This window comes from Haliaeetus albicilla, chromosome 11, assembly GCF_947461875.1.
Source record: "Haliaeetus albicilla chromosome 11, bHalAlb1.1, whole genome shotgun sequence".
Taxonomy (NCBI): domain Eukaryota; kingdom Metazoa; phylum Chordata; class Aves; order Accipitriformes; family Accipitridae; genus Haliaeetus; species Haliaeetus albicilla.
The window spans coordinates 10,551,213-10,578,340 of record NC_091493.1 but is presented as its reverse complement, the minus strand read 5'-3'; the positions used below and the strand labels follow the sequence as shown (position 1 = coordinate 10,578,340).

The window sequence follows — 27,128 nt, the reverse complement described above, 5'->3', positions numbered from 1 at the left end:
CTGCACCACTGTCAGCATGGCTGCATGACTCCTCATCTAATGTAAGCTTATCCTTATCATTAATACCATTATCCTGATTCCAAGCAAAAAAAAAAAAAAGCAAAGAAAGCAAATTACACTTGCCCGGCAAACTGACGTAGCATGATCATTATAATGCAGCGCAGCATAGAGGGAAAAGGGACCGCTGGTATAGTATGTATTTGTCCCATATGATGGGACAAAAAGGTCTGTGCATCAGGTGGCTCGCAGAGCTACAAAACCACATCAGAAAATTAATGGAATGTATTGCATCCTCTTTATTCACTTTGTGAGTTAACTTTACTTTTTTAAAGCTAAGATGAAGCATTTTGAACTGATGTTGGATATAGATCAGAGCATTCAGAAATAAAAAGGATGATTGACCTGAGCAAAAATGAGAATTTTAATTTCATCTGTTCAGAAATTTACAGCAATTTATCCCTGTGTTTTCATTTTGTTCTGTTATGAATATTGAGACTACTAATGTAGATTGGATCTACTTCTGGATTTTGTAAAAAAGTATTTCTCTAAAGAATTTAACCTTCTCTTGGCCTCTAAAGAGATTAATATCACAAGAGAAACTGTTGAAAGCTTTTCCCGAGACAGACTATTTAAGGAACAGTAAAAGTAAAATAGGAACTTATTTCTAATTGTAGATCAATGAACTAAGTGAATTAAACATATGGCTTTAAATTCCTTCCTGTCCTGGTCCAAGCTATAGGTTGACTTACATTTCACTGTGTATATCTCCCGATACCAGGTGTAAGTGTGCGCACAGGCGTTCGTGATGGGCTTCTCTGGGCTTCTTACAAAAGTCGTGGGAAGCATTTGAGCTCACGACGAGCTGGATGGCCAGGCACCGGCCACCTGGGCACTGGTCTTTCCCGTGACTTCAGCTGGAGTTCAACGCGCTTATGGCTGCCCTGGGACACCTGCGGCTACGTTTCCAAGAAAGCCAGCTTTCAAATGTATGGTCTTCTGAAATGCTGTGTCTCCGGATTGGTAGGAGTTAAGCTATCCTGAATGTCTGGGTGAAAAAATGACCTTTTGCAAGAACTGTTCCTCCTCATGAATCCCAGTCTTTGCTTTGACTCTTTTGTATGCTCTTTTGTCTCTGACTCTTGTCAGAGAAGATCTAACCATCAGGGATGGACCTGGCTGGCAAGTATTGTGGGATTGTTCATTTTGCCTTTGTCAGTTCTTAACCATGTTGTCTCATGACAAGAAAAGCTTGGGGTGGGGCAGGATATTATAAAGTATTTTGAAAGCTAAATGCCAAAACACTACAGCCTGTGTGCTCCTTGTCTCCCGATGTCTCCACAGTATTGACCCAAAGCTCCAGCCTCTAAGTACACCTACAGTTTCTACACCTGTTCCTCCCATGCATTACCTCTTTCCAAATGGGTTTCCTGGTCTTTGGTTGCATCATTTGGTGTGTCCTAAGGTCAACTCAGATTGCCTACAGGTGGAAAGTTAGGTTGGACTTTTGCTCCATTCAGCTCTTGGTATCTGCTGAGACTGCAGGCAGAAATGCTGGTTAACGCCACCCAGGGCAGGTACCACAGCGTGCCGGCAGAGCCCAATGCTGAGGCACCTGTGAAATTCCAGGCAATTCCAAAAGTGACCTTACCTGGTAATGCCGGGACGTGTCGCTGACACTGCTTGGCCAGAACCAAGGCGTAAGAAGTGTCATGACCCCAGCAGCGCTGCCTGCTCACCTCTGACGGGTAACTTGTCTCACCAACACGCTGCTCCCATGCCTGGCTCCTCAGGCTTTTCCTCTATATTCTGCTCCTTCTCAGTCTGTGGCCTGTGACGAGCAGTAGGTTAGTTCTGTTTGGGGGAGGGGAAAAAAACCCCAAACTGATTCCTTAATTGCTAGGAGGGGTCCACGAGCCACAGCTCGCTCTAGAGCTAGTTTACAACCCTAAACTTGCAGCCCAAATAGCTGTGAGTTAAATCTAAGGCACTACCGGGAAATTAGAAGCTGTTCTGGTGGCCTTTCCTTTCACACCTCTTCTATGGCATCTTTGAGCACCGTCTCATATATCAGTAACAGGAACCCTTCTGTTTTTATTACTTGATGAAGATGAGAGGTAATCGATCAGAGCTAGAGCTCATGTTTTACACATGAAAATGAACACATGGGGTTAATCAGTTCAGATAAAAATAAGGCCAGTATATATGGATTTCTTTACCTTCTGGTCTCTAAATCTTCAGGCAACATCTAGGTGAAGTGTCCAGTTTCTGCCATCTTCTGGAGCACTGAAGCCTAAAACAATGCTTAAATACTGGGACTTTTGTGGAGCCTCATGATATCCTGCAGCTTGAGTGTTAGGGGAAAAAATTGGCTGGCCTTTAAATTGTAAGAGTTAAAAAGATGAGAAAGGCTTGACCGCCACCTTAAGAACTGGCACAGGGCTAGGGAAAGAAATAAGTGGTCCTATCCTGGGAGTTGCTATGAAAGCCGAGGATGTGAGCCGGGGGCGAGAACTAGGGGAGGGCTGTGGATCTGTTTCTAGATGTGGTGAGAGGAAGGAGCGCGGTGGCTCAACTCTTCTGGCGCCCAGCTGTGCTGCCCACCCCACCTGGGGCCCTGGGGAGAGAAAAGGTGGGGAAGCAGAGCCACCGAGCTTGCTTCCCTCCCACGCAGGAATCCACGCAAAAAAAAGCAGTGCCAAAGTTTGACAGAGACACTTCACGCTGCTAACAGAGCGGTGCGAAGTCGCGCAGGCGGGGTTTTGTCTGGCGTTCAGAAAGCTGAGTTTTAGTCTGAGGCTTGTTTTCTGACATGCTATTAACAGTGTGGAGTATCTTTGTGTGGGGTTTCAGTGCACTTGTAAGACAAAATAAGTTACGTTTCAATGCAGAAAAAAGTGTCAAAGTGGGGAGAATGGTTATGTACCTATTACAGAGAACAATATTAAAAAAACAGCCCTTCAGTTTTTAATCAAGTGCTCTTTGAGTTCAGTTTTAGGACATGCATTATGCAGATACTAAAATAGGACTTTCAGATGAAGTGGTATTTTAGGAAGTGTATTATTACCTGATTTGCATTTAAATTAGCGGAATGCATGTTGAGAGATGCTGAGAGCACCACTGCTTTCTCTTCTGCATCCCAGACAAATGTCTTTGAAAAATCAGGCCCGGCATGCCCTTCAGCCCTTGGCTAGACATAATTGTGGGAGGAGCTCTCAAAGGCTATGAACTGTATCAGAACAAATCACTTAATAAAGCTTAACTGCAGTTTTATATGGTAAGTTATGCTGTTACAAGGGGAAAAAGAAATGTTTTTCAGCATTTTGTTGGTAGAGTTGAGACAATACTTGGCAGTGGCTGTTCCTGGCTTGTTGGATCACCACGGAGGTCTGAGGGCGAGCATCCAGGTTCCTGTCACTGGGGACAGACTCAGGCCCTGCTGCGCTGGGCTCTGAGCACCGTCTCGTCACAGAGGGATTAAATTAACAGCTTGTATGAGAGTGGTATCACACATACAAGGTCCACTTAAATAATTCACAGGGCGAGACGTGCAAGAGAAACTCTTGATCACCCAGACCGTGACCTGTCAGCAAAAAATTATTTTGCTGGTGTTTGCCTCCATCAGCTTTTACCCGGGGCAGCGGGATTCACTGTGTTTCCCTTGTGAAAGCACCTTCTGCCATGGGATGTTTTCTGATGCATCTCCTCCATCCTTCCATTTTTCAGTTTCCTTCCATCGCCTCTCATTTTGCTTGTCTGAAGACTCATTAAAAGTACAGACTTCTTTTCCATGCACTGAACCAGACAGACATACAACAAAGTTTAATTGAATATTTAATAGATAATCTTCGGGCTCTTTTATGACAGACCCTTCTACTTCAGGAGAAAAAAGCATTCGCCTTTCTTACCTCTGACAAAGGCTGCTCAGACTAGCAGCTCTGCTCTCCCCGGCCGGGTAGCAGCCGGTCTGGGAAAGCGAGGGGGGGAAACCGCGGCTGACCCAGCCACTGCATGGGCACAGCGCTGCCCTGTTCCCGCTCACTGATGCGGGATGCTCGCGGGGGAGGAAACCACGTGCCCTGATCTCTGTCTTTAAGGCTCGTGATTGCCTTCTGCAAGATGCATAAAGACTCTGCGGAGCTGCGACCGCAACGGGACTAGACCAGACCTAGTCAGGGGCTATGCCAGGGAGGTGCTGAGCCCTCATCCAGCCTGCGCATCAAACAGTGCTCAGTGATGTGAGAAGCAGGCAAGCGCAGAGGCAGATCTTTAGAAACATCCAGACGCTTCCGGTGCCCATAGTCAAGCAGTGCTTAGGCTCACAGTTCTAGACCCAGGTGTGTAAATACCAGTTAAATCCCTCCCACAGGGAAGAAGATGCTGTAGCACAGCATATTGATGTGGAGTGCTGCAGGCCTCCCTCCCAAGCAGCTATGTACCACCGCGCAGTGTGCCCGCACTCTCAGCTCAGCAATTGTAATTCTCTCCTGGTTTAAGTCCCTTTGAAGCAGGGGCGAAGCCTGCTTGAGAGACAGGCATTTGGGAAGCGGCTTGCTCCTTGCTTTGAGTTACAGCCTGGCCCAGCTGATACCTGCTCCTGCCTCCCATGCGTGCTGTAGCTAGCGAAAGCCCTCACCTCCTCTTTCCCCCCTGGCTGGCAGAACATTTTCTTTTTGCATCCCCATAAAGCAAAGCTTTGGAGCAGAGAGGTTTTCCCCTGTCTCTCTCCAGCGAGCACTAAGAACAGGCTCCAGCCTCCTGCTGCTGGGCATGAGTATCACGGCCCTTTATGCCCCCTTACCTTGGCCTCAGTTTTAGTTATTCTGTTTAATTGGCAAGTCCTGCCGATGTTTTGCAGGACATCAGGGAAGAGCATGCACATATCAGATATCACTTCCTTTGAAGGACCTTGTTATCTCTTGCTAAGGGTCTTTTGTTCCCTTTCCTTGTTGAGATCAAACATCTATTCTGGATGGAAATCCTGTGGTCTCTGCAAGGCAAAGCTTTATGTGTATTGTTAATGCGTAAGAGAGGCTGATATCGCACTTGCTAGATCCTTCCATGCGATGTACAGCGAGTCTCTCCTGTAATACCTTCCATAGTCATCACTATTATGCATCTTAATGAAGATTAGCAGTCTGATTCTGAGGCAGCCTAAATCTCTACAGCTTACGTTGGCTTCTCGTGGATTCGTGGGTGCCCTGCCCATAGGTGAATAAAAGACCCCATTTTTAGATCCACACTTCCTGACGTGCTTTATGCTTATCCTTCATTATTTACAGCAACGAGCTTGTAGCAACATTTTCCCATTCTCTACACTCGTGAACGCGGAAGGTCTCTACTGCTCTCACCCAGCAGCTTATCTGCAGACTGACCGGCTGTAACTGATACCAGCCCCAGTGTTCGTGTTGCACCAGTAATTCTCCTTTGGCACCTGTTACGGGACTCACGCATTTCACAGCAATCCTGCCTGGCCCTGCCAGCAGTAATGCAGTTCTGATCTAACAGGTGAGTGCCCATCACATTTCTTTAATTACCTTTTGGCCATTCATTACACCCAGATGTTAGGATAGAGTTTTCAAGCTCTCGTGTAAGCAGAATAAACAGCAAAGAACAAATGCTAACTGAGCTCAATGTGACACTCACATCCTTCAAAAAGTCTCCTTGTTTCCAATTTCCTCCCACTCCCTGCACTCTCTCTTAAACATGGGGGAGTACTTCAGTGCAATCTCTATTTTTCAGCCGTGAGAGAGAAAGGCTGGCCTACCTAAGCTACTGACTTCAGAAATACAATTTTTCATTATTCCCCATTTTTTACTTCACGATCTAAGGCCCTTACAGTCCTGAGATCCTTGTATTTTAATACTGCACTTTTACAGGAAGAGTTCATCAGTTTGGAAGGATCAACATCTAAAATGTGCAAATAAAACTGAAAAAACAAAAAACTTGTTCATACACTTTTTTATTAGTTAAAAAAAATACTTCCATGATACCTAGAGATCCCAAGTGCCAGTGCAGATGGACGCAAGATACAGATCAGTGAGTCCGACCAAAACACGCAAAGCGAGCAGGTTGGGAAGCCACGAGGGAGGTGGGGAGGGAGACACGCACCCTGGTACACGCCTGCACTTTACTTACAATCAGAGGAGTCTGGCTTACATATATTGTATGACTGGTTTATGAGGCAAGTGAAAGACTACAGAGCTGAATGTAGTTAGTCTATGGAGAGCGGGATTTTCCTGTTGTAGTGTCAGCTAATATTTCCATGTATGCTCTTGGAGTGCTCTCTTTTGAGCTAGAAGTCCCTAAGTTGGTTAATTGCCTTAATTTTCACCCTGTGAGAGAAGGCAGACAGGAAAACAGTTAGAAATTTCCAGTGGAAAACATATATAAATAAAATTAGGAGAAAAATCAATGCTGGTAGTCACCACATAAAAACCCATAAGCTGCTACAAAACAACGAGGAGCATACGTGATGCAAAATTCAAATGAATTATCCATTCCTTCTGGGAACCAGCCACACTCCCGCTGTCACTCAGACCTCCGGGGAAAACAAGGGTGTGATTTTGCATGTGGTGGAAGTTGAGCTAATGCGGGGCCAGGCTGCCACTGGCAGGAATGTCCTGCTTTCTGCTGCCGGGTCTGCCTCCTGCCACGACATTAGCAGCCTGACATTAGCACTTGGGCCGCCATGAAGTCAGTGGGATTAGCAGGGCTCATTTTTGGGACTGGCACCAGGGGGGCGATGGCTGACGTGAGGGTTGTAGGTGCAAGCTGAGGCCTTTGGGAGCTTTGGGCACCGTGAAAACGGTCTGAGCTTCAGAGAAGCTGAAAACTGGGGAGTTTGGGTGTGGGTGGTACTGCGGGTGTTGTGGAGTGGGCAGCCAAAGGCCTTAGGACCAAAATCACAAAGGAAATACCACGTGAGAAGCGTTTGTCGCTTTAAAGTATCCATGTTGGACAATAAGAGGTTGTCCTCCCTTGTTGAAGAGCAGAAATTGGCCCAGAGACTGACTTTTGACCCAGGGCTTCAAAAGGACATTGCAGGTAGAATAGATCAAAAATTAAAAGAACTAATTTAAATATAGAAAAATCTATAGAAAAATCTAAAGCTCTTCTAAAGCACGGCTGCAGCCAGGGATGATATCACCATAGGAAAGCATTAATGATTATATATGCGTTTACACCCCCAAATCAGCCCAAATCAGGCAGCAGTTTACAATCTGTCCAATCTGCCACTCGTGGCAAATTCTCGGTCTCAAAAAAGAAAACGGCAAAAGTGAGAACTGATGAGCTCAGGTTTTTGCCAAACAACTCATGAAGGTGGGAATGTTAATGGGCTCCATGCGCAGCAGCTCTGTAAGCGCAGAAAGCAAAGGGGAGATTTTTCCTGGAGGAAAACCAGTAACCCTGAAGAAGTCCATGTGTGGTCTTGAGAGCCCGGGGACCGTGGGGAAAGCGAGGGCCGTGGCATCGCCTTACCTCTCCGCCGCCTCCTGCACTGGCTGCCGGGTCCCCCTCTCCCACCGCCCCCGGCTGCTCGGGCGGCTGCGGCACAGCCAGGTCCTCCTGCCAAGTCACAAGCGAGAGATGTTTGTCCTCAGTGCTACATGCAGAGTCATTGCCCTAATCTTAGACAGACTATTTGAGCAGACTGTGCAAAATGCGTTTGAGCGTTATGAACGCAAATAAAATGCCGGGTTTAATAGATGGCAAATATTGCTCGAAATCCATTTTCTCTGCAGCTTGTTAGAGCAGATGTCTGAGAAAAAGCAATTCAATTTCTCACAGCCTGGTTTAGGGTCTTTTTCACACAGAAAATCAATTCTTCTTCTGAAGTTTTCTTTCCTGTCACTGAGACCAGAGTTTTGACTCCTTCGGCGTGAAGAAATTTGGGAGGAACAAATAAACTTACCTAGAGTAAGACAGATTATGCCTTCCCCCACGTGATCTTACTTACCCTAAGCACTCGTGGCATAGACTAATACTCATTTCAGATACAGCAGTATTGTGGTGCCATTAATGTCATGCCTCAGATAAAATGTCATTACCAAAGGATAAGCTTTTGTTTGTGTTTGCAGTCCAAGCATTTTCACAAGCGCTTTGGGCTCTTTTAGCTACTTGCCCACCTCTTTCAGCTACCTTCCTATTCAAAGAAGAGAAAAGATTACATTGTCAGGCAATTACTTTAAATGTGATTTGGCCACATGGGAAGAGAAGACAAAAATCCTGACTGTACGGGATGTGCACAGGGGATGGACAGAAAGCAGAAATGCACCTTTGTGGAATCAGTCAATAAGAGCAGGAGGAAGCAGAAATAGAAGGACCTCTATAGTCCAGCTCCAAATCACCAGGGAACTCTGCTAAAATTACAAAGCTTCTCTGTTCCCTTTGAGCATACATGCCCAGCAGTATCCCTCAATTTTTACTCTCTTTTCCTACATGAAGTCAAGGCCACCGCAGAAGGAACCTGAGACACATATATTACGTAAAGGGAAAGTCAATTTTGCATGGAAGGGAGATACATCATTTGAATTTCAATATTTTGGAAACACAGGGCCACCACTTTCCCTGGTGCCACTGTTGATGCAGTGCAAATCAAATGTCTGTCAAACCTACTGTAAACAGAACTTTATGCTCCGTGTCTTTTGGGGGATTCCACTCTTCGTTTTCACACGTGTCCTTATTTTCCTGTCCAGTTACAACTGTTCTCATCAGTAGGAAAACACCCCTGCTGCTTTTGGAACTGAACTAGGGAAGAAGAGGTGATGTGAGATAAAAAAAAAGGAAAAAATAGACCTATTTCACAGAGTTACATAGATAGGTAGAACCCATGAAAATTTAAGCTGGAAATTGGACTTCAGATCTATTTTTGGCAGGAAGGGGAGCCGGGAGATGGAAGCACCGCAACCTGGTTGTCCTTCCATAGGTTTCCAGGTCTCCACACAAGCTACTATAAGAGATCAATTCACCAAAGGAAGAAAATGGCTAAAATATGAGCCGCAGCCCAGTACTGATGTTGGCCACAGCTCCAGGCATTCCCTTCACCTCCCTGCCGAGAGTCAGTTTGTTTATAGAGAGCGAGCCATGCACTGGGGGTGTCTCCATATGAAAAGCACAGTGTCATTTTTTTTCCTAAGAAACATGCCCTTAATTTGCATCCCTTTGTTAGCTGGAATGATTTTTGCCAGTACCAGCCCACTCCATGTTAAGTAAGCCCAGGTAACCTATCGATGTCAAATGGTGCAGACGACAGAGCCCAGTTTCTGGTCTCCAGTTCCTGGCGCAGCAGGGACCCCAGGCTGCTGGGGAGAGGCCACCGCTCTGATGGAGCCACTTAGCCACAGCCTTTCCGAAATGTGTGAACTCTGTTGTTGCCAGCAAAGAGCTCACTACCCTGGATTTATGGAGGCTGATCCGGCCTCAGGATCCAGTCTGTGGCTTTAAAACACTTTACATTCGTATAGGGCCACATAAAAAGGACCACACCTTATAACTCAACAGCGCACATTAGGTCAAAACAGGTAAATAGCCTCAAATTGTACTTTGAAGCAGTTTTTTGGACAGTTAGGTGGAAAGAACAGAAACCTGCAATGCAAGCCAATGACAACAGCTGCAACAGCAGGCGCTTCGCAGGTTTTTTGCAGATGAGGTTACCAGCTGCCATGTGAATTCATGTAGGTGAATCAAAGGCAACTGCCTAAAGGCGCTGAGCTCTGTTGGGAAAACTGGGGGACAGCTCGTAGGAACACAAGGACAAGTGCAGTGCACCCCATCTTTCTACGCGGCATGACCACGTACTCTTCCTGCGGGCAGGGAGCTCGGCTCTGGTGGATGTGGAAACAGCCATGGCAGAGGGGATCCCTTCTTCAGGACAGTGCATCCGAGAGCCATGGGTGGGCTGAAGAAGCACTGTTCAGCTATTGTGTTGCTTATTATATCCCTTAAATCGTGCTCTCTGCCAAGAGTCTGCTCCAGAAGGATAAAAGGGAGTCATCCATCTATTTTTAGAAAGGGAAGCAAACATGTTTCTGGAGAGTGTTTCTAAACTGTGGTGGAGGAACCAGCACAATTGCAGGATGAAGAGGTGTCAGGCTGTGTTAGGGACGTCGCCTCACAGCCTTTTTCTCATGCGCTTCCCACCCTGCCCAGAATAGCGAGCATGCGATGAGGAAGGGCTGCATGCTTCAGCTGGGCGTTAGCTGGCTGGGGATTTCGGTGACTAGTCAGGAAAGCAACATACAGAGGAGGACCACATGATGTAAGGGTCTTCACTTTGGATGAAAAGCCAGAAATTCCTGGGTACTGACCCCAGCTGTAACAGTGACTCACAGTGTGACGCTGGGCAAGAAAGCAAGGGTGAAAATCCAGCTTCTCTGGAGGACAGCAAAGACTTTGCCATTCCTTTCAGTGTTCATTCCCCATTAAAAGGGACAAAATGTTCTAACAGAAAGGCATGTTGCAACTATAAAGTAATTTGTAACGCTCCTCCTGCTCTTAAAGGGCAAGCAGATATTCCTCCCCCCCCCCCCCGAAATTATGTATTGTCTTTAGAAAACTATTTAAAATGAAAAAAACTGATTTATTTTGTTATGGGCCATCTTATTCTATTTTGGGGGGGGAGGCTGAATCTTTTTGGCTAGAGAAGAGAGAAAAACAAAGTAGTTTAACGTAACAGTTAAGTGAAACACAAGACCTTAGAATTCATTACAGGAATACTATAAAAGTTTATAAATATTTTTAAAATCTATAAACATATTTGTATATAGAATATACACACTACAGAAGATTTATATATATAAAATAAAATATTTCACTAAGGTTATGAAACATAGTTACATGTTCAGGTATCACTAATGAAAAACTCAACAAATTCGGACCTGCCATTTATAAAAATATTCCTGTGCAATGTTGAAAGATCTTAAATAGAGCATACTATAAGCTTCTGGGTTCAGATATTTTAATACATTTTTTTAAATGAGATTTTAAAAGTCCACAGATTTTGCAAAAAAATTAATTACAATTTGATTTTTCAGATTTCTCTATTTCACAGGGTCTATGAAATTCCCTTTTTCAGCTCAGTGACTGTGCTGTATATTCTGCTGGTTAAGTCCATACATGAAACAGAATTTGTATTTTTATCCATATTATGTTATAGGCCAGTGTTTGGGCTTTTTTTTCCACCATCCCCAAAAATTCTGAGATAAACAACCCTATCAGGATTATCTTCTTTATCTAACAGAAAAAGCATGCAGAGTCTAAATGTTGGATGCTGGGACATTACTCACCAAAAACTCAACAAATTCGGCGGCAAGCAAGATTTCTTTTATTATTATTATTTTAAGGCTGTAAAACCAGGGAAGTTCACTGGCAACCTAATCTGCTCCAAATGTAACAGCCTGCAATGGGACATCCATTGCATAAGGGGGAGAAAGGTTTAGCCTCTTGTAGTGCTCTTGACCTTGGGCGTTGGAGCAAAAGCAATGCTACTTGGCAGTATCCCCAAACCACTCCCTTGTAAACCCTCAGGCAACCTGACAGGTCCTACAGACAGGCTGTCCTGGATGGGTTTCGGGCTGAACGTGCTCAGAGTGATGCTGACAGCTCTGACTAAGAGGTCAACCCGTGATTAAAGTGAGTGGACCCACTGACAGGACAGACAGACAGGCACGCAGGATTCCTGTCTTACCCTACAAGTCCAGGTGGACTTTTGAGGTAGCTTTGTTTTCATCCAGCTCACAGCCAGACTCTCTTAGGGTTTCCTGGGGCTGCTTATACAAATAATACATATTTAGTAATGTTTACATCATTATCCTACAGGATTATGGGGGCACAGCCGTTAGCCATGAAGCACACGCAGACTCTTGTAGACTTTAAGTCTTCACCAGTGCCACTAACTCAGCTATTCTGCACGTGAAAAATGTACGCCTGGATGCACTAATGAGACTGAGAGGGAAGCATAGAAAAAGTGCCTGTGGGCAGAGTACCCCCCTCCACGCTGCTTTTGCAGTCTCCCCTGCTCCGTGGGACACTGAAGGATACCACCGGGATGCATCACTGCATCAGTGAAGTACAGCGAAGCTTGAATACAAAGGATGAAGCTTGAATACAAAGGGGAAGAGCTTTGACTATTTATTCTACTTAATTGTAAGGTAGTTCAGCTGTTGATTTCCCTGCTCCTCCTGCTTAGCAGCTCTGTCCTCGATGGCCTCTCAGGTGCCCTGGGTTGCTCCCTCCCAGTGGCACCCACCCTGCCCAAACTAACTTAAACAGGGAGCTCATTGATCAGTTTCTGCTTCTAATTCCTTCCAGGCAACTGTCTTAGTGTCGGTGGCATCGCAGGGTTGAAGTGAACAGAATTAAGGCCATGAACATCAAGCGTTCGTACTCAAAATGTGCAGTTGTTATGAAAGCGATAAGCTGTGGCAGGGGTGCGGTACCCATCTGCTAGATCAAGCGCAGAGAGAAATGATGTGATCCACGGAATGCGCCCGGCAGTTGCACCTAACTGACAACCACTCGAATAATTAATGGAGTGAAATAAAAAAAAGATCAAACCCAATTCAAAATGACAGAGCCACGAACTGACAACTAAACCATATAAAAACTGACAGGGCAAATAGATCTGAAGGGAAGATCTAGATGGAGCGTGCAGGGAAGCATCAGCTACTGGAAGTTCCTCCAGTCCCTGAGGGACATTTTGTGAGTGTGTGTGTGTGTGTGTGCGCACACCCGTACGTACGTGCACTTGTTCCCAACCACGTGGTGTCTGCAATGCAGCAAGCTTTGTGCTGTGTCATACAGACAAAGAATTAATCCTTTCCTAAGACAGGGATATTTAGTGGGTGGTTAGCTCACTGAAATCCATTAACGTCCACCCCAGGGACTGGGATGGGTGCAGAGCCACAGACAAAACACATTACTGGTGGGTGTCATTCCTTTGCGCATCAGAAAAGTTGTGGAGGGTTTGCAATCTTTTAACTTAACGTATTTTTCAGTTAATACTTAAAAAACTCCTTCAAATCAGTCAATACGTTCTTGTACTCATTTAGCAGTGACCAGGCCAGTGCCAAAGCCCTACGAGGCGATGCCAACGTTACGCGAGGTTGCTCTCATCTGGTGCTTGGCACCCCTCCATAGGCGTAGAGTTACTTCAGCCCTGTTTCCTTCTGCCTGGCTCCGAGTGCTCCCACTCAGGACAGCAAGGAGCAGTGGGCTGCCAGCTGCCCCATGTGCGTCCACATTTCAGTGCCTGCCATGTTCCACGAAGGGCTGAATTTCTGCCCATGGCCAAAGTTGCCATCTGATACACCCGCAGAGCTTGACCACCCTGCGGCTGCTGCCCTGAGCAAAACTTAATCCAGAATCCTTAGAGTTCCCCACTCCTCCCCAGTATGTGCCTGCCACTGATCCCAGCTGTCAAACACACAGATTAAATGTCAACAAGCTCTCCGTAATTGATATTAACACTGGGAATGCTGAGCTGGGGACATGCCTCCTAGGCCACTCGAATCCCCAGATTCACGTCATCCCGTAGCACCGCTCAGTGCCACGCATTCATACAGATGCCCTGGTGCTTTGAACAACACCTCTATAAAGTCAGCAGGGAACAACACTGGAGACAGCTGAAAACAGAAATGAGACGTTAGCAACTGCTCTTTGCAATTAGAAAGAAGAAGGATGGGATGGAGCATGGGCAAGTCTCAGGACTGGATGTAACAGCTGTCTCAAACTTCAGGGCATGAAACACTTGTGTATAATTCCAGGATTGGAAGATCATAATAGTAGGTATTTATTTTTTAAACATCTAACTGCTATACCTTATCACTACTCTTAGTATATCACCAGTGGGTCTCTCACATGCATTATAGTGCCCGGTGTTGCTCTTGGCAGCCTCTGGCTGTATTTCCATTAGCAAATTGTGTAGCACAATAGGAGCAGGTCTGGAGAGAAAAGAGCTCGTGCCAAGAGCCCAGCACCAACCCCTCCGCTCCTCCTTTCAGGGCCCTCCCTCTGGAGCAGCTCTGGCTCCATGGCAATGAACCAGGAGCAGTTGGGATGCACTCCATGTGCATATGGAGCTCAATCTTCCATGTCATTGCTATCCAAAAGGTATCTAGCAGATGCAAGTGAAGTACGGTGAGTGAAGATGATTACAAGATTTGCGCTCCTAATCCAAGCTGAACTAAGCCCCTAGAGTAGATGACTCCCCTCTTTCACAGAAAGAAACATTTTTCCTGAATTTCTTTTCTCCTGTGACTTCTTTTGCCTTGCTTTTCTCCTGCCGTTTTCATTCTGCTGCCCACCTCTGCTATGTGGCATCACACCATGATACTGTATCCAAAGCAGCTTCCTGGCTCCCTCATCTAGACTGCCCGTTGGCATGTGACATACCCCACTTTTTTTATTTCTTGATCAATCCCCATTTTAACTCTAAGCAGGCAGATGTTGACAGAAGATGCCAGAATGACAGTTCGGATGCTTAATGCCTTAACTCTGGAAAACTCACAGCTTTTGTATATTGCCTGCAGTCTGCAAAACCCAGAACCATTACAAGGGTGAAGGAACCGCTGATTTTCATCCACCGCACAAGGATGGAAACAGATAACGTCGACCGGTTTGAGCTCTGAAATTAACACCTGTAAGTTGTAGCTTGCCAGTCTTTGAGGGGGGGGGCTCTCACTTAGGACGAAAGGGGAAGAGGATTGCTGCTGCTCAGTCCTTGCCAGAAGGGGAGACAGTTTGGTATCTGCAGGACAGATTCCTACCATCAGCAAATTCCTAGCCCTCCTGGGTCAGCCACCCCGCACCCGGTCAGTCAAAAGGTAGGAGGGGGTAGTCTCCCCCCACAGAGTTAGGAATCGCTATTTGCACCCCCGCAGCCTAGCTGCTGTTCCCTGGGGGAATAGAGATTAACCTTATCCCGAAGGCTTAGCAGAACTTCTGTATCTGCCCTTTTCACATGCTTTCAGGAGGACATTTTGCGTCACTCGTAGCTGCTGTTCTCCTCTTTTGTTAGGCTATTCTCTCAGGATTTATATGGTGTGTAGAAGTTTTGTTTCACATCACAATGTGTTTACGTGCAGGTCAGGAAATTCATCAGCCAACTGTCTGAACAATTAAAACAATTTTGGCCAACCTTGCTTCGCTCTGATTCTGGGTTTGGGTTTGTTGTGACTCATCTAGCTCATGTTGTTATCAACACCATTGACCACGGCTCTCTGAAGAGGGGAAACGCAGCCGGGCTTACCAAAGAGCTGCCAAATATTAGCCTCATGTACTGTACAAATGGCTGCTGTTCGTTACCAGCTGGTGAAAGCATCTTCTCTAATGATCAACTCCACCTTCATCTAGGGAGCTGCTCTGCTCCTTCACGTGCCCCTTAACCCCCTCACTCAAAGCAGCGCCGTTTGTCAAATCAGGCTGGAGGACAGAAGACGCCTTGTCCGAATCTGGCTTAATCCGTGCACGATTCGGGTCACGCGGCCTTTACCAGCCAGCGCTTGGCTGTTGTCAAAACCAGCCCAAAGCAGAGCAGGAGGGTCAGGCTCTCTGCCGGGACCGGGCTTTGCCTGAATGGCTGCTGCCCTCTGCCTGCGGAGCTGCCGGGGCCGGGGCCAGGGCCGGGGCCAAGGCTGCCGCTCGCCCGGGTGCCAGCCCGGGGTGAGGGCGAGGGCTGAGCTCCCGCTCCTCCACAGCCCACACATCCCAGAGCTCTGACTCCGGCCAGAGAGATGCTTGCGGCAGCCTGGCCGCACTTCCACTCAAGCCCCTGGGAAAAAACGCTTTTCTACCTTCGTAAGAAAGCAGGGAGCCGGACTCTTGCCAGCAGCGCCCGCTGACGGGACAAGAGGCAATGGGCACAAATTGGTTAATGTGTCCATCTGGAGACAAGAAAACACTTCTTTTTTTCCTGTGAGGGTGGTCAAACACTGGCACAGGTTGCCCAGGGATATTGTGGAGTGTCCATCTGTGGAGATACCCAAAACCCAACTGGACATGGTCCTGGGCAACCTGCTCTCACTGACCCTAAGGGGGTTGGACTAGATGATCTCAACTGGTCCCTTCCAAACTAAATGATTCTGTGATTACAGTAGGCATTATACAATAATATTAAGCATTATATAAATGCAGATATTGCTGAAAACCTCTAACTGAATAGGTAAAACCATCAACTGTAAATGCTTGCAGATATTTTAAGGGTAATCCAAAGATAACTCTTCTGTCCTGCACATCACCAAAGAAACAAACATACCTTTTTTACAACTCCTGTAGTGGCCACGATGGTCTCTGCTCCTTCTACAGTCTTGTTTGCCACTGTGTTCACGCTGGCTACTACAGCTTCTCCCACGACATTGGCCTGCTCTTTGGTCTTCTCAGCAACTGGGATTTCAACAAAAGCAGAAAGTCAATGAGCTAGGTGCTGCCAAAAGGCTGCCAAATTCACTGGGACAATAAAAGGATCGCATTGAGGCAAGAGGAGAAATTGGCCCTGATACAGTCCTTATTTGGATTTTTTTATATGAGACCACATCTGAATTTAGATCACGTACGTGAGAGTTTTGTCTGACTCAAAATGCTGCTCAGAGAGCAGCACTGCAGCCTGTCAGTCTTTGTGGGCAACTGGAGAATGAAAAACTCACTGTAAGATACAAAGAGACAATTGTGCAAATAAGGTATTTTGCATTGCAGACTGCGTATGACCTCTCTCTGGGTACCTTCTGTTTGATTTAATACAGCTGGGTAGAAAAAAAAATGTAATTGTCCTGATATTCTCCAGGGAAAGGATGCATTCATGTCTCTTCAAGGCGGTCCATACGGCTGCCCTGCCTTGGAGCTTGGGATACCTAGAAGAATCCCTTAGGGTCCCTGACTCTGTGACTACCTGACAGGAGTCTCCCAAAGACCAGTTTTGGCCCGACAGGATCTGATGCAAGTAAATCCTCTCTGCGTGCTGGGCAGCACTCTTGACATTGTGAAATGTCTAAATTGCTGTGAATCATCCAAGTCTGCCAAGTAACATTTGTTAGATTTTTTTGACATGCTCTACTGATTAAATATTTTCTCCCATCCATGTGCACTGCAAAGGCCAGACCCTGAACCATCGCTGCTGGCAAGCATCCTCCATTCATCACATGGAAGGTCACGCAAATCAGTGGCGTCACCCAGCGACCTTCCATTGGCAGGACCGACGGCCTTATCAAGAGGTCCAGCAACACATCACAGATTTCCACATCTCTATCAGGGCTGTGGTCTTACCTGAGGTCACACTTTGCACTACACCTTCCTTGGTTTTGGTACCTGTGAAAGGAAACACATGGTCTATCAGTGCTGCCCGGCAAAGAACCCCCTGGTTTCTGGACATGGATGGCTTTCTGTTCTTACGAGGTGCAGTGGGGAGCTGGCACCTCCTGCTAAGACACAAGCCATTTGTAGAGCCGGCAGAAGGGATCAGCTTCCTTCCCCAATAAAGTCAATGAGTACCTTCGTGTCGGGAGTTGGATAACTTCAATCGCAAATTGTCTGGAGATGCCTAGACCTGAAAAATCTTGATTATACCATGCTGAAGCATGAAAAATCGCCCCTGGAATATTTAAAAAATGAAAAGATGAGGCGAGTGGAGGTATATCAACATTAAGCTAATTGTAAAAATGAATGTATATTAAGTCACCTGGTAAAAATCTCACCTACTTCAGTCTTTCAAGACAAGGAGTCACATCCCTGGCTCCCCCCTGCCTTTCAGCAGGATACTTGGCTGCAGTGGTCATTTAAAGCTTAATTCTATACTTCTAATAAAGACTCTGGAGAAACTTGAGGCTGAATTTACACAACCACCACCCACCTACTACATACCTACTTACTAGATTCCCATATTGGTGCCTCAGCCTAGGCTGTAAGTGCCTGTTTGCAGCAATACACAGAATGCAAATGTTTTTATCTCAAATTATGAAAGTACACCATATGTATGCTTACATTGTAATTTAACTCACTGTTCTCAAGGCTGAAAAGCTAACAGGATGTGAGGGCATTCCGTTTGCAACACAAGTAGCCCTTAAGGAATAATTAGTCTCTGCAGTTTTCCTCCAAGCTTGAAGTGACCTGCTATACATCCCTTCTATTTGTGTACTGCAGCACGTATGTTAAATCATATGGTAGATGGGCAGCCCCCACAGTAACTAGATGATTTTTCACATTACAGAAATAAAGGATCAAATTTATCTCTGTTGGAAGTTAAACAAACACGTGCCAAAAGGTTCCATTGGTCCCACTTTACTGTATTTTGTAAATCACCTGTACGTATACAGCCTATTTTCAAGTTTCCCATACCGATACAACAAAAGGATTTTTATGGCCAACTGTCAAAGTGATAGAAAGTCAGACAGATCTTTAACTCCAGAGGTACTGGAGCATCCATGGGTGTGGTGGGAGAAATCAGCTACAAACTACATCTCGTTCTCATTAACAGCCTGAAAAGCAAAACAGGTGCAGCGCCCTGATAACAACAGCTCTGTTCTGCCTGATATATGTTATGTATTATTGAATGTAATTCTCAATTGTTGATTTATTTTGATGGTTGCAATGGTTGCCTGGGGCAGAACAAAGCTGTTCTACTACAATATGCCCTCAACATTTCACTCCACCCTCCTGAACTGTGTTAAAACTGAAGAGGTGAAATCTTCGGACTTTATACTTGTTACTGCTGTAAACTGCAGCTCTTAATGATGCATGATACGCGTGGACCGCTGTAAACTGGATTTAATAATGATGCCCATGATACACAAATGTGTACAGAAGTACAGCAGTGAGCAGAGCAGATGCAAGTCTCAAGCCATGAACGTGAGCTCCTGAACGGGCCAGACGCACACAGTTCAATTCAGACGCCATCCTGCTTCAGTTTCCCTCCCAGTGCCATTCCAATAAGACTGCCACAATATTGATTTGACACACAAGATCTTCTCACATCAGACACGATTGTTCAAGCTTAGCCCTTCTCTGCTGTTTTTTGGTCAAAGAGCAGTTGTTAGGTAAGCAAAGCACATAATTTGCTGTGCTAGCCTTGCATACATTTCAATTTTGCAGTAAACATATTTAGTGAGACAAGAGCTGTACTTCTGTGTATTTTTGTACCAGAGTTTTGATTTAAGATGACTATCTGGGCTCGATTCTTTTGCAGGGGGAGGGCAGTGGGCAGGTGCCATATTTTCTGATGGAAAATAATGCCAGAAAGGAGGGATGCAGGTAGAAGAAAAACACCCGAATCCATTTCACGACAGAAGCAATGGCATTGGGAAGCGCCACTGCTGCGGCTTGGGGAGAGCTCGCCTCATCTTCCTCACCCAGTCTCCTGACCACACCCAATGACTCAGGCTCAGCATCCATTATGCACCGCACGAAATCTGACCTTACGGCGTCTACCCTTGCCAGCAACCCGCATCTGTTGAATCAGAAAGCAATCACCTGATGCTCAATCTCATTTCACTCATTAGTCCTTGCCTGCGGCTTGTGTACACAGAATTAAAAGTTCACGCATCCTGCCTCTTCTGAGTGCTGTGAGTCATCTGTAAGAGCTTTGGTATCTCAAGGGTGTGATCGCAGCGGTGGAGCGCTGTGCAGTGGAAAAAGGTTTACAGTAGAAAAGAATATCATGATGTGCTGTAAATCCTGCAGGAATTCATGCTGGAGTTGGTTTGTTTAAGTAGAGCTTGGTGCGTTGGGGCTTTCTGTGACACGTGTGGTCAAAAGCTGTTCTGGAAAATTAGAAGTGCATGAGGGTTCCTGAATTATAGTATTAAACAGTTCTAACGACCCTATACTCAATACTCTGATGCAGCTTTGCATTAACTTCATTAATTAACTTCAGCATCACTTATCTCCCTGTTTAAACCAAATAAAAGAGACAGCCCATTGAATCAGCTGCTGGATACACATTAACTGTGCAAGGATCCACCACCACTTCGGCATACCCAGAGGCTGCTAGAATTTGGAGAGCTGAAGGTGATTCTACTAAGTGCAAAGGTGGCCCACACTCCAGGATTCCTCTCTCTCTCTCTCTTTGTGCACCCTCTTCTCTACCCTACACGTTCAGCAAGCTGTGCGGCGGGGCAGGAGCACCCCACGCTCGTGACTGCCCCGGCAATGGCAGCATCTCTACCCAGCCCAGCTGTGAACTGCGTTGCAGCGTTAGCACAGGAGAGAGGCATCTCCGGCCCTGGCAGGGGTTGTGGGAACGGAACCTGCGTGGCTCGGAGGGGAGGGACGAGGTGGCTGCAGTGCCCTGATGACACCCTCCGCTCCAGGTGGGTGCCTCTGAACGAGCTTTTTTTTTTTTTTTTTCTCCTGGGGCAGCAGCAAGTGACTCACCAGATGTGATGGTTGTGCCCAGACATCTGGAATCCTCCTTGGAGAGTCAGCAATGAGTTAACACAAGCCTGAATAAAAGTCAGGGATCCACTTCATCCATCCTAGGCTTTGGGTTTTTTCCTCCCTTTCCTGATGTTCTGGAAAAGACCCTCAAGCTTTTATACAAGTATTATTTTCTTCTAGCACCCAAAAATTCAGGTTGCTTCACATAATGCTCTAGACCAAGCTGCTGGGATAGGCCTCTGCAAAGGAAGGAGCAGGGAAGGAACAGTTCGGGTCTCTGATTAACCCTTCATGTGGCACAGAGTGAGAAAGGCAGCACAAACAACATACTACTCATTCCAGTTTTAATTGATATACCTGGCCTCCACCTTCTCTGCTTATTTAAAAATAAATTTGCTGAGCTCATCAGCATCTGGCCTTTACTTTTCCTGCCTGTGAAAGACTGAATTTTCCCCAAAGGGCTGAGCATCCCCCAGCGTGCAACAGGAACTGAATTAGCCCCAAGGCAAAGCACCATCCAGTGCATGACAGGGCAGGAACTGGCGGTATACCAACAAACCAGAACAAAAAAAATATAAGGAGAAAGCGCTTAATCTTTACCTTGATCCTTATTTGATCCTCATTCAGAGATTTAGGTTTTGAGAGGGCTTTTAGAAAACTTTACTGAAAAGGTTAGAATCTCATGAGCAGGCTCTGTACCTCATGGCTGTGCAGAAATGAAAACCAGGTCACAGTATGGAGACGTACGACATGACTGAACAGAGATGTGAGGAATGACATATAAAAATTCAGAATAACCCTTTCCGACATCACTGAAATCAGGAAGCAGCTGGAGCAGCAGCGATGCCACAATTTGACACCCAGATGTGATGTTTCACAGGCTGGTGTTTCAGTTACTGTGGTTAGTTTAACTGTTTACAGGGATGCTGTTTACCTTTTTTCTTGTGAGTCAGCTTCAAATTGAAATGTGAACTGTTATATACATTCATTTACAGCATGCCAATAGTTGAGTATTTAAAATTTTGGGATGAAGACATTACCAGATCTGCTGCTACACGTAAAATTTGTATTTCATTTGTAATGTACAAATATATATCTGTAGCTATTGTCAATAGAGCTGTTTTAAATACAGTAGCTATGCACAGCTGTGGATGTTGCAGCATGATAGCAGGAAGAGCCCGTGTGTAAACTTTCCTACTAAAAAACCCCCTCTCTCCCACATCTAGCAAATATTAAAAGCGTGTGAAGTGCAGCAACAGCAGTGAGGTAATCCATCTTGGGAACCTAAGACTTCATAGACTTTGTAGTATCTGGAATATCTGACCATCCAACCGTATAATTGCATGCGCTAGATAGTGCAGATAGCGGGTTTCAACAGTGACCTTGAAAGGGGAGGTTTCTGAAACAGCACATTCACTGTGAGAGAGGTCTCAAGGCAGGACATCAGACATGCTGTTTTCCAGATCCTATCCTTCGGGCAAAATGAATTCAGGTGTCTCTTGTAAAGCAAGATTAATGCATGCACCAGGAATGAAACAGGTCAGTGAACAAGAGAAGGATTTCAGGATAAAACAGTATGTTTGTGGGGAAACAGACGCATCCTGCGATCCCCACTTAATCAGGCTGTTGGCTCCTCTCCGGGACCTCCTCAGCGTGTGTCTCACAGCGTGGAGGTGAGACGCAGATCAGCAGTGCCCAGATGCCTGAAGAGCGAGTGACTCACCCTGCAAACAATCAGTGAATAGCCATAACAGAAACCTTCTACCTGGGCATCTGCTCCTTAACATCGCATTAGTTCTGCCTCCCCTGAAGTAGTGGCTGTTTCTACGTCTATTTTACAGTTAGGGAAACTGAGGCACGGGGAGGATGTGGCACCCCAGGCGACTCTGTGGCAGAGCTGAGGATGTCACCCACACCTCCTGCCGTTTGCTCCCAAGCTTTAGCCACAATATAATTTCCCCAGACTTTCTCAGAGACAATCTATGCGGCAGTTCCTGCTCAAATATAGATTGAAAATAGTTCTCTCTTACCTACATACATCACCCCTTCTTTAGTCTTCTCTGCAGCCTCCGTCACTCCCTGCTTGGTCTTTTCTGCAGCAGCCACCACACCTTCCTTAGCAATGGAGAAACCTTTCTTAAAGACATCCATCCTTGTTGCTTGCTAGGGTACTACCTGGACGATCTGAGTGAGGGACAGCAGCAAAAAGCAACTCAAGACCAGGACTGCAATAGGCAGCCTTACCCTCGGCAGATACTCGGTTTCTCTGCCAGTCTCTGCCTTTGCTCTTACTCCTCCGCTGGATGAAGGCAGTGTGGCAAACCTCACAGCGCTTGCCGGCTCTTATTGATGAAGTGCGCTGCAGTGTAGCCAATGCCTGTGAACAGCTGATACTGAAATATTAATGATACGGATCTGCTCGGGAAGATTTAAGAAGGGAGGGGGAGAGGAGGAGGATGACATCGGTAGGTAAGGGACTGTCTGGAAAATTTCCAGACAGATAAAGCTTTTAAAATATGCTGCAATGCTCTCACTCAAGGATGCTCTCAAGTGAAGAGGGAGACGTTTTATCTGAAGAGCTGAGTTCCTGAAAGGGCATCTCCCCGAGGCTGCAGCAGGAGGCAAACCCAAGCTCTCCTGGGCTCCCAGAGAGTGGAGAGCATGTAAAGCTGGTAGTGTTTGTACCAGACAAACAGGGTCAGGTTTCTGGGTCTGGCAGTTACCAGAACCCACCCTGCACAAAACGGTGACAAGAACATTATTTCTAGTAAGTACTGAGAGAAAAGGGAACCAGCTAAAGCTTGGTGCCTAGGTGAAGGGAGCTGTAAGTCCCACTTGCCATGTTTGTCAAGTCTGAAGGCATTTAGTATGAATTATGGGTTTTGTTCGGCTGCACATCCCGTTACAACGGTTCACTTTGAAAAAATCAGATGCCTGTTGGGGGAAATCCTGTTTCCTATTTGTTTCTCTGAGTTGCTGTAGACCGAGCTCTGCTCCGCCGCTGCAGAGCAAGACGACGTTTTACACCGGCGCCATCCCTCACGTTGGAGGTCTGTGCTGCCGAGCAGCGCAGGGCGAGAAAATCATCCAATGGCAAACTGATTGGGGAACCCTTACAGTTTGCATAGAGGATCCATTCAGCCTCAAGGCCTTGCTAAGAAAAAATACCAAAACATATGATCATTAATCACAGCTGGATATCCTAGTGTGCTTAAAGTTAAACTGAAGCTAAATTGTTTTTGGAAGTAGACCCTGAGTGGCCCAAACCAGTTATTGTCCCACTAGCAAACTGAAATTCAGTGCAAGCACCTGTGAAAGCAATTGCTGGTGCAACAAGGTGATTGTTTTTTTTTTAATTTTTTTGTTTTTAATAGTGCCACATTGGAGACTACAGAAGCCATGGAGCATCAGCCTCTGAGCGCAAACCCTGACCAGCTTTGGCTGCTTTTCCTTACCGGGCAAACAGAATATGAAATTCAGAGGTTTAACTGTGTTATGGGAGGGTAGCACACAGTAATGTCATGAAGTGTGCTGCTGCAAGTTACCAGACTGGAAGTGTCAGATGGGGAATGATTATACAGAAAAGCAAAAAGTCTGAATAAAAAAATAGCATGTCTGTACATACATGCAGACATGTACACAAACATAGTTCTTACTGTGGAACTAAGAATATTTCTTTAGGTCCTGGGAGTGTTTTTTTTACTCCGTACTGAAACAATTAAAAACTGTTGATCTGGAAAATAACATATAAATTTCTTAATCTTTTTCTCACAAATAAGTCTCCTTACTTATAAACGAAGAACAAATTTCCACTTGAATGTAGAGGAGCCAAATCTCTGGCAGACCAATACATTTCTCAATTGTTAATTAAAAAAAGTGCAAGATTCAGAGGAAGGCCATCCACAACACACCAATTACTGTAAGAGCTCTCATTGTTCTAGGCTGTTGCAGCAAGGAATGAAAAAAGGTTTTTCTTACCATCTTTCAGAATTTCCTTTAGGTGGCTGATTGACCACTACCCAAAGTGCACAGCTGGTGCTCATTTCTGCTCCCAGGGTATTCTTAAACTGAAGATTTCTGTGTCTTATTGTGCCATACAACCAGTGGTTTAACCTAGCTGCTCTTGGATTCAGTTGCAAGACTCCCATTAATTTCATCAGGCACAGGGCAGGAGTCTTGTTTTTACTACATTTGGCAAAAAGTGAATTTACCATCTTTGGGAATTGCTACAGGGCCCATTTACTTTTTCAGTAGGCTTTCAAAGACGATTAAAGCAGAGCACATATCTTCCCAGGGTTATGGGTTTTACTGGTATTTTCAGGAGAACGCCTAGGCTGATAAGGCTAAGAAGTGTATTTTGATTTTTGTTAAGCTATTGTTCTGTCATTGTGATTTGTACAATTGAATTCTACATATTTTGCATTGCTATAAAAGGTAACAAATACATGAAATATCAAGCCATCCTGGGATATGAAACATGAATCATCAGCAGATTGAAAGAGCTGGTACTCAAGTGGGATACTCCTTTCCTGCCTTCTCCTCTCCCCACGACCTTCAGAAAGAGCTCACAAGAGGCATTTACAAGCCGTTGGATGCCTCCCAAGGCAGCAGGCAGTTCGCACAGGCATTGTTTTACCTTGAAACCCTTTTAGGAAAGCTCTGGACTCAAGACAACTTTGTAGGTGATCTATATAGGGCAAGCATCAATAATGGCTCCTGAATGTTTGCCACCCCATGGCAACTGCGGTACCCTATTTCTATTCTAAGCAGAGGATTCAGTCCTGATTTGTTGCCAATCCTGCCTCAGGCGAACCTAACAACAGGAGTTAATGTAAGCAACCTTGGCTTTAAGATTTTTCTAGGATCTCAACTTTCTGCCTGATAAGTTTTTCTCTTGTACTAGATAACATAATCAGCAGCTAAAGAGAAGCTCCTCCAGCGGGCAATTCAGAGAACCCAAGTTCCTATCTCACCTGGCAGCAACCTCTTTTTCTCTGTTATCCACCTTGGGACACTGGGGAAAAGTCAGTTAAGCTAGACGTTAAGTTCCCATATTTTTTTCTGTTAAGCTTAATTCATATCACTTTGTAAACAAATTTGTATCTCACAAACATTTAACTGATCTGCATAATACCAAAAGAAAGCCTTGCCTTGACTTGTGCAATGACAAATCATCCAACCATTGTTCATTTAAAGTCTGAATTCTGGCTGCTTAGGCTTGTCCATCAAGTCTTTTGCTGCATAACACCATAGTTTCTTGAGGGTCTCTGGAAGGTGCAGTTCCCCACCTCCCACGCACCTAAACTGCTCTCTGGGTGTTGCTGGCTAATATCTAGAAACAGGTCTGTGCAACGCCTGCCAGTAATTCTGGAATAGGGGCAAGACAAGTCTAACTCAAGTCTACCTATTACCAAAACACAGACGCACAGGAAAGAAAAAATGCAAAGCAGTAATCAAGATTCCGGGTCCTGTACTGTCTTTTTCTTTGTGTCTGCAACAGATTAAAACAGGATCTTACTTAATTTGTGTCTCTTCCCTCTTTAATTTTTCCAGTTGCAAGTTACTCCACACACAAAACCTTAACCTTGTTCTTTAATGATGAACTTACGCTGGAGACTAAGAGCTGACAAAGGCATCTTGATGGATGAAAGGAATGGGATTTGGTCATACTCTACTGAAGTATTTAAATCGTGTATGATGATGTTTGAAAGAAAGGTAAGGAAAGGAAAGACAGTTTTTGTGGCTGGTAAATATCCTTTGTTTGGGAAGTTTTTGTATGGAGAACAATATTAACATTAACAGGATCAAACCTTGCTCTATATAAACAGAAATCCTCCCTCTCTCTCTCCGTTTATGAAAACTTCAAAATGCAGAAGAACGAACTGTCTCAGATCGTTCATTTTCATGCCCTAACGAAAACAAGCAGTTCCGTCTGACATCCTCTTGGCAAGCAGTTTAGGACTTGAATCTCTGCATGTACGTTTGCATAGTTAATGAGTAATTTCCTCTGCCAGGGAACGAATAGCGTGGAGGCTGACGGATGAGCCATTTTTAAGGCACACATAGAGCGAGCAGAGTGCTGCCAGTACAGCAGTCTTTCGTGACTGATCTCTGCCGTTGAATACCATTGATAGCTTTTGAGGAAACTAACAAAAATATAGTCAACAAGAATTCATCTTCTTCCTCCGAAGGACAGACCACTGAAAGGAATCACTTCCTAGCCCAGCAGCCCTCCTCCCGACACTACTCTCCCTGTGCTCCCCTTCCCCGGAGCTGCCGCACACGTGCACGCATCGGCAGGCGGCAGGGAATGAGACAGCGTTTTCCAGCCCTAAAACCCAATGCCTAATGAGGAGTTATGCCTTTGCTGTGCAGCTACCAACAAAACTGTCCTATTCATCTTTCTGGACATAAAATCCTTTCAGTTATTCAGTCTGCTTCAGAGATTTGGAGCTGGGATATACAAATCCAAAGCAACACAAGCTTATTAAAAGAATTCCATCTTTTCTTGGCTTTTTAAACATTTTTCCAAGGCTTTCTTTTTTTTTCTTTTAAATACACAGATTCTGAATTTAAGTCTATAACAATGAGCATTATGGAACAGGCAGCAAATCTGGGAAGATACAAAAGAAACAAACAAAAAAATCTGAATGTATTTATTGAAAATTTAATTTCCAAGGGCTCTTTCTCCAGAGAGACACTGACTGGAATAGCCAGCATGTTTGCTTTCCAAGTACGTGCAAGCTATTTATCAAGCGCATTGTTTG

General features: G+C 45.4%; 1 protein-coding gene and 1 long non-coding RNA gene across 2 annotated transcripts; both read right to left on the bottom strand.

Annotated features, from left to right (window-relative positions):
• Positions 1-67: 67 nt before the first annotated feature.
• LOC138687697 (uncharacterized) lies at positions 68-1,567 on the bottom strand. The gene is made up of 3 exons (XR_011326812.1): positions 1,409-1,567; positions 750-950; positions 68-251 (listed from the first exon to the last, which is right to left on the bottom strand). It is a non-coding gene; the product is annotated as an uncharacterized lncRNA (long non-coding RNA).
• Positions 1,568-5,943: 4,376 nt separating this feature from the next.
• SNCG (synuclein gamma) lies at positions 5,944-22,712 on the bottom strand. Its single transcript, XM_069796074.1, has 5 exons — positions 22,392-22,712; positions 17,257-17,298; positions 16,253-16,380; positions 7,480-7,566; positions 5,944-6,332 (listed from the first exon to the last, which is right to left on the bottom strand). Exons 1-5 carry the CDS (start codon positions 22,510-22,512, stop codon positions 6,321-6,323), a joined length of 390 nt encoding a protein of 129 aa, XP_069652175.1. The 5' UTR covers positions 22,513-22,712; the 3' UTR covers positions 5,944-6,320.
• Between the last annotated feature and the right edge of the window lie 4,416 nt (positions 22,713-27,128).

What these genes read in the sequence shown, in the direction of transcription:
- SNCG (XM_069796074.1), bottom strand. Translation starts at nt 22,512, where the DNA reads ATGGATGTCTTTAAGAAAGGTTTCTCCATTGCTAAGGAAGGTGTGGTG. An exon ending in AGAAGGGGTGATGTATGTAG is followed by an intron (nt 17,299 to 22,391) that starts GTAAGAGAGAAC and finishes TTCCTTTCACAG; the next exon opens with GTACCAAAACCAAGGAAGGT. An exon ending in AGTGCAAAGTGTGACCTCAG is followed by an intron (nt 16,381 to 17,256) that starts GTAAGACCACAG and finishes TTGAAATCCCAG; the next exon opens with TTGCTGAGAAGACCAAAGAG.